The 8,950-nt window shown below is 36.6% G+C and overlaps 1 protein-coding gene across 1 annotated transcript in view; it reads right to left on the reverse strand.

Annotated features, from left to right (window-relative positions):
- The window catches only part of b3glcta (beta 3-glucosyltransferase a), a 140,456-nt gene extending 134,136 nt beyond the window's left edge, over nt 1-6,320 (reverse strand). Inside the window, exon 1 of the mRNA XM_053646294.1 lies at nt 5,877-6,320. Within this exon, the coding sequence (XP_053502269.1) occupies nt 5,877-5,928 (52 nt within the window). The 5' untranslated portion in view covers nt 5,929-6,320. The remainder of the gene's footprint in view (nt 1-5,876) is intronic.
- Between the last annotated feature and the right edge of the window lie 2,630 nt (nt 6,321-8,950).

The following is an 8,950-nucleotide window of genomic DNA, read 5'->3' on the forward strand; positions in this document are numbered from 1 at the left end:
GGAAACAGTCAATCCAATCTGGAAACCCTGGAGTTGGATATGTTTTGGCCAGTTCTGATTTAGACACAAACAAAGCGAGAGTTTACTAACCGAAGAAAAGTGCATACTAGCACACTAAATAGTATGACAAGATTGTACACAACCACAGTGTTTCGGTGTCTTACAAACTAGTATTGCAGTATGTAGATAAAAAGGGGGAAAAAAATCAGCATTCAATGAATTCTTGTGCTGATTTACACCGTGTGTGTTTAAATGAAGACTGTATTGTAATTAGAGATTAGATTGTTTAGAGTATTAAATAGTGCTGATGCTTAGCAAAACATCAGATTCCTAGTGAGCCAAGTTACAGCGGTTATATGGATATGGTGGGTGTTGAGCAGCATTCACTGAATACTACATTTTTTCTTTATAGATACACAATACCATACTATAGACACACACTATAGTCACACAATACCATACTATAGTCACACAATACCATACTATAGACACACACTATAGTCACACAATACCATACTATAGACACACACTATAGTCACACAATACCATACTATAGTCACACAATACCATACTATAGACACACAATACCACACTATAGTCACACACTATAGTCACACAATACCATACTATAGACACACACTATAGTCACACAATACCATACTATAGTCACACAATACCATACTATAGACACACAATACCACACTATAGTCACACACTATAGTCACACAATACCATACTATAGTCACACAATACCATACTATAGACACACAATACCACACTATAGTCACACACTATAGTCACACAATACCATACTATAGACACACAATACCACACTATAGTCACACAATACCACACTATAGTCACACACTATAGTCACACAATACCATACTATAGTCACACAATACCATACTATAGTCACACAATACCACATTATAGTCACACAATACCATACTATAGTCACACAATACCATACTATAGACACACAATACCACACTATAGTCACACAATACCATACTATAGTCACACAATACCACACTATAGTCACACAATACCATACTATAGTCACACAATACCATACTATAGTCACACAATACCACACTATAGACACACAATACCACACTATATTCACACAATACCATACTATAGTCACACAATACCATACTATAGTCACACAATACCACACTATAGACACACAATACCACACTATAGTCACACACTATAGTCACACAATACCATACTATAGTCACACAATACCATACTATAGACACACAATACCACACTATAGTCACACAATACCATACTATAGTCACACAATACCACACTATAGACACACAATACCACACTATAGTCACACACTATAGTCACACAATACCATACTATAGTCACACAATACCATACTATAGTCACACAATACCACACTATAGACACACAATACCACACTATAGTCACACACTACAGTCACACAATACCATACTATAGACACACAATACCATACCATAGACACACAATACCATACCATAGACACACAATACCATACCATAGACACACAATACCACACTATACACGCACAATACCACACTATAGTCACACACTATAGTCACACAATACCATACTATAGTCACACAATACCACACTATAGTCACACAATACCACACTATATTCACACAATACCACACTATAGACACACAATACCATACTATAGACACACACTATAGTCACACAATACCATACTATAGTCACACAATACCATACTATAGACACACAATACCACACTATAGTCACACAATACCATACTATAGTCACACAATACCATACTATAGACACACAATACCACACTATAGTCACACACTATAGTCACACAATACCATACTATAGACACACAATACCACACTATAGACACACAATACCACACTATAGTCACACAATACCACACTATAGTCACACACTATAGTCACACAATACCATACTATAGTCACACAATACCATACTATAGACACACAATACCACACTATAGTCACACAATACCATACTATAGTCACACAATACCATACTATAGTCACACAATACCACACTATAGACACACAATACCACACTATAGTCACACACTATAGTCACACAATACCATACCATAGACACACAATACCATACCATAGACACACAATACCATACCATAGACACACAATACCACACTATACACGCACAATACCACACTATAGTCACACACTAGACACACAATACCATACCATAGACACACAATACCACACTATAGACACACAATACCACACTATAGTCACACACTATAGTCACACAATACCATACCATAGACACACAATACCATACCATAGACACACAATACCACACTATACACGCACAATACCACACTATAGTCACACACTATAGTCACACAATACCACACTATAGTCACACAATACCACACTATATTCACACAATACCACACTATATTCACACAATACCACACTATAGACACACAATACCACACTATAGTCACACACTATAGTCACACAATACCATACTATAGTCACACAATACCACACTATAGACACACAATACCACACTATAGTCACACACTATAGTCACACAATACCATACTATAGTCACACACTATAGTCCCACAATACCATACTATAGTCACACAATACCATACTATAGTCACACAATACCACACTATAGTCACACAATACCACACTGTAGACACACAATACCACACTATAGTCACACAATACCATACTATAGTCACACAATACCATACTATAGACACACAATACCACACTATAGACACACAATACCACACTATAGACACACAATACCACACTATAGTCACACAATACCACACTATAGTCACACAATACCACACTATAGACACACAATACCACACTATAGTCACACACTATAGTCACACAATACCATACTATAGTCACACAATACCACACTATAGTCACACAATACCATACTATAGTCACACAATACCATACTATAGTCACACAATACCACACTATAGTCACACAATACCATACTATAGTCACACACTATAGTCACACAATACCATACTATAGTCACACAATACCATACTATAGTCACACAATACCATACTATAGTCACACAATACCACACTATAGTCACACAATACCATACTATAGTCACACAATACCACACTATAGTCACACAATACCACACTATAGTCACACACTATAGTCACACAATACCACACTATAGACACACAATACCACACTATAGTCACACAATACCATACTATAGTCACACAATACCATACTATAGACACACAATACCACACTATAGTCACACAATACCATACTATAGTCACACAATACCACACTATAGACACACAATACCACACTATAGACACACAATACCACACTATAGTCACACACTATAGTCACACAATACCATACTATAGTCACACAATACCACACTATAGACACACAATACCACACTATAGTCACACAATACCATACTATAGTCACACAATACCATACTATAGACACACAATACCATACTATAGACACACAATACCACACTATAGACACACAATACCACACTATAGTCACACAATACCATACTATAGACACACAATACCACACTATAGACACACAATACCACACTATAGACACACAATACCACACTATAGTCACACACTATAGTCACACAATACCATACTATAGTCACACAATACCACACTATAGACACACAATACCACACTATAGACACACAATACCACACTATAGACACACAATACCACACTATAGTCACACACTATAGTCACACAATACCATACTATAGTCACACAATACCATACTATAGACACACAATACCATACTATAGTCACACAATACCATACTATAGTCACACAATACCACACTATAGTCACACAATACCACACTATAGTCACACACTATAGTCACACAATACCACACTATAGACACACAATACCACACTATAGTCACACAATACCATACTATAGTCACACAATACCATACTATAGACACACAATACCACACTATAGACACACAATACCACACTATAGTCACACAATACCATACTATAGACACACAATACCACACTATAGACACACAATACCACACTATAGACACACAATACCACACTATAGTCACACAATACCACACTATAGTCACACACTATAGTCACACAATACCACACTATAGTCACACAATACCACACTATAGACACACAATACCACACTAAATAATGCATCAGAACACAAATTCTATCGTTGGATATTAGGCATACTATGTAGTATGCCAAACTAGTATGCAACAATAGGATTTAGGTGTTCTGATGCAGGGATACTATTTAGCATGGTTCTAAAGGGGGGAAAAATGCAGTGTTCAATTCACTCTGTGATGATTAACACCCACAGTCTATACATAAACACTGTCGGAATTCATTTTGACAGCTTTTCCAGAGTGTTACAATATAATTATAGTTGCTTAGCAAAATGAGAAATTCCTCCAATTTAAATGAATTCCTATAATCACAGTGTTCCTTAAAACATAAAAACAGGAGATATCACTTTAAAACAGCATTACTAAATAGTATCCCTGCTGGGGGAAAAAAAATCAATAGAAACCCTCATTGGATTTATAATGGATTTAATGGTTATAATATTAATTTTAATGGAAACTTTAATGGTCCCTGTGGGTCCTCTACTGATAATTTGTTGCCTTCTATTGGTGGTACGTTATGTCTAGTGGACACCATTAAGGATAACCAATAATGGTAATGGTTGATGGTTTGTAATGGTACTTGTAGTGGAAACCATTAGAATTTCTGTGAAGGTTTCTACTGTTGTTGGTTTTTTTTTTCAGCAGGTTGTCAGAACACTTTAATCCTGCGGATGTGTACTAAATATGAACAGTACACTAGTACACGATCAGAGGATTTATGTGTCCTGGTGTAATATTTAGGATGGTGGTATGGGGCTAAAATGGAAAAGGGTGTGTTCAATTAACTCTTTAACACACGTGTTTAAATGACAACAGTACAGTAATTCGACACATTACAGGAAACGAATTAACACTGAAATGTGTCTAAGGATGATGTTCATTTTAAACACTGCGGTGTTAATCAACACTAAGACTTCACCGAACACTGCATTGTTCATTATTTAGCTGCATACTACACTAAATAGTACATCAGAACACCTGAATCATGTGGTTGCATACTATGTAGTAAGCCAAAAACAATTGCACAAGCACAGGATTTAGGTGAAAAAAATGTTGACTAGAATGAACCCTCAGGGGTTCAACATTCAGAGGGTTTAAATAAACACTGGGATTGGAGACTGTGGGAATTCATTCCACTCTGGGGAGTGTGTTGTTGTTTTGATAAACAATCCCAATGACATTTTTACACTCAACAAAAGCTGTCAAAATAAATTATATAAATAAATATATACATTTTTTGCCGTTAATGCAACGAAGAAAGCTGCGTTTTACAAACTAGACGAAGTTTAAAATAAAAAAGCAAGAAACTACATGAAGCAATAATTTGGCAGTAAAGTGTCAGATTTACACTTTACAGCTCGCAGTTATTACTCAAGTACAGGCTGCTCGTGCACATCAAACCCAAACCATCCGACTGGATACAGTAACAATGTATCCCACTTCCTGTATGAAGCTCTTTGCAACATTGTAACAAGTTGCCCGTGTTGTGATCGGTAACAGTTTGTCATCTGGCCCGCGGTGCAGTTATTCTCCACTTCCTGTGCGTTTCTTTGCTGGAAAGTGCAGAATGTAGAAAAGCAAAAGGCAGTAGCTGACAGATAAAAGTAGCGCGTGCAACTGTATAAAAGCTTGACATGACTGGAATACACTTACCGAGTGAGTAAAAGATGAATGCTGCTGCTTTGTATCCGAAATGAACCATCATTACAGAGAGTTAGTTCACCCCGTGAGATCCCCGGTAAACTGCCTTCACTCCGGTATCAGAGTCAGGATTCAACACCAGGGAGATTCTGCACACGCGCTTCCTGTTAGAAAAAAATAAATTAATAATAAAAACACACGTCTCAGTCGCGCCCTCTGGTGGACATTTTCCCTTTCCATTTTACTCACGGTTACAGTAACTGCTGAAATACTTTTATTGTTGTTGTTGTTGCTGTATTTTGTATATATGAGTGCTTGTTGTGTTACAGGTCTTCCCATGGGTCATTTGGATAAGGGATAAGTCTACTTAGACCTACAGAAACATTCTGTTGTAAGGTTTAGGATATAATCATTAAGGGTTTGCCTACAAGGACAAAACAAGTATTTTAAGGGCTTTAGATTTTTGCAGGTTAATGCACACAGCAGATTTAATGCACTGTTAGTACATAGTTGTTGGATGTTATTATTATTATTATTATTATTATTATTATTATTATTATTATTATTATTATTATTATCCACATTCCTGTGATCATAGCACAGATTCATTTTATGAACATAATCCAAATATACTGATATTGTATCATATTCATTGGACGGAGGTATCCCTGCTGAAAAAAACAACAACAATATAAACCATCACAGAGATTCTAATGGTTTCCACTACAAATACCATTACAAACCATCAGCTAGCCATTAAAACCATTATGAATATGATTGATGGTATCCACTAGACATAACATGCCACCAATCGGTAGGAAGGCAATAAATGACCATTAAAGACCAGTTTCCATTAAAACCAATACAATTCCCATTATAACCATTAAAGCAATCACATGAAGGGTTTCTATTGTTTTTATTTTTCAGCAGGGAGGGTGGTGCAGGTCCAGGGTCCTTGGGTCGATCCTGAGCCAGCTTACTACCTCTGTGCATTTCAAATGTACTCCCTTTGTCCACCTGGCTTTCCTCCAGGTTTTCTAGTTTTCTCCCATCTCCCAAATGCATGAAGGTAGGTGGAATGGCTACACTACCTTTCCTCTTATCTGTGTGTATGGTGCCAAGAAACTGGATTGGTATCAGATATAGGGTGTAGTCTCCCACCTTGGATCCACTGAACCCTTGACCAGGATAAAGCTCTTACTGAAGAAGAATGAATGAATATTCATAGGATTCATAGGAATATTCATCATTATGGATTTTTATTCCTGAACTTCCCACCCAGAGAGCTTAACCCAGTCACACTGTGTTAAAAGGGCTTTTCTGGGTTGGAAATGAATAGGAAATGAATCATTTCTTATAAGAAACACATTGGTGTTACTGGCATAATTTTAAACTGAATTCAAAATAACATATGTCAAGACAATTAGGATTTTAACTATAACTAAATAATTACAACTTTTAATTAATACACAATAATAATAATAATAATAATAATAATAATAATAATAATAATAATAATAATAGGCTCATGTCAAGATAGATAGATAGATTATCAGACAAACAGACAGACAAATAGACTGCTAATTAAAGAACTGACACTTTGTCTTGATAGACAGACAGACAGATTGATAAATAGATAGATAGATAGATAGAGTGCTGTGAAAAAGTATTTCTGTTTTTTGTGTAGATCTCATACTAAATTGTTTCAGAAATTAAAACAAAATCTAAGATAAAACAAAGTCAACCTGAGTAAACAGAACATACAGTTATTTAAATGATAATGTTATTTACTGAAACAAAAAAAGTTATCCAATACCAGCTGGGCCTGTGTGAAAATGTATTTGCCCACATAGTTACTAATTCCCCAAATCTATGAAACTGCATTCATAATGTGGTTCGGCTGGACTAGACTCAACCAGACCTGATTATTGTTGTTCAATCAAACCCTGTTCAATTAAATCAACACTTGAAGTTGGTTAAAAGGTCTTACCCAGTAACACACTATGCCAAAATTTAAAGAAATTCCAGAAATGATGAGGAAGAAGGTGATTGAAATACATCAGTCTGGGAAGGGTTGCAAAGCTATTTCAAAGGCTCTGGGACTCCAAAGAACCACAGCGAGAGCCGTCATCTCCAAATGGAAAAACTTGTCACAGTAGTGAACCTTCCCAGAAGTGGCCGACCTTCCAAACTTCCTCCAAGACCACAGTGACGACTCATCCAGGAAGTCACAAAAGAGCCAAGGACAACATCAAAGGAACTACAGGCCTCTCTTGCATCAATAAAGGTCACTGTTCATGTCTCCACTATCAGAAAGACACTGGGTAAAAATGGTGTCCATGGAAGAGTGGCGAGGTGAAAACCACTGCTAATCCAGAAGAACATTAAGACTTGTCTGAATTTTGCCAAAACACAGCTTGATGATCCTCAAACCTTTTGGGAGAATGTTTTGTGGACTGATGAGTGGAAAGTGGAACGGTTTGGAAGACAGGGGTCCTGTTACATCTGGCATAACCAAACACACAATTCCACAAAAAGAACATCATACCTACGATCAAACATGGTGGTGGAAGTGTGATGGTGTGGGGATGCTTTGCTGCTTTAGGGCCTGGGCAACTTGCAATAATTGAGGGAAAGTCTGCTTTCTACCAGAAAATCCTAAAGGAAAGTGTCCGGTCTTCAGTCCGTACGTTGAAATTCAATCACAACTGGATTATGCAGCAAGGTAATGATCCAAAGCGTAGGAGTAAATCCTAGTCCTAGAAGTAAGTAAAAAACTGATCTCCAGTTATCAGATGTGTTTAGTTACAGTAATTGCTGCTAAAGGTGGCATAACCAGATTTTAAGTTTGAGGGCGCAATTAGTTTTTCACACCGGTGATAGCTGCTGGATAACTTTTTTGTTTGTTTGTTTGCTTCAATAAAATAACTAAATAAATCAGTATTGTGTGTTTGCTCAGGTTGCCTTTGTTTTATGTTGTATTTAATTGGAACATCTAAAACTATTTAGTGAGATATGCACAATAACAGAAGAAATTAGGATGGAGAAAATACTTTTTCACAGCACTGTAGATAGACTCGTAGTCG

This window comes from Ictalurus furcatus, chromosome 17 (assembly GCF_023375685.1).
Source record: "Ictalurus furcatus strain D&B chromosome 17, Billie_1.0, whole genome shotgun sequence".
Classification (NCBI taxonomy): domain Eukaryota; kingdom Metazoa; phylum Chordata; class Actinopteri; order Siluriformes; family Ictaluridae; genus Ictalurus; species Ictalurus furcatus.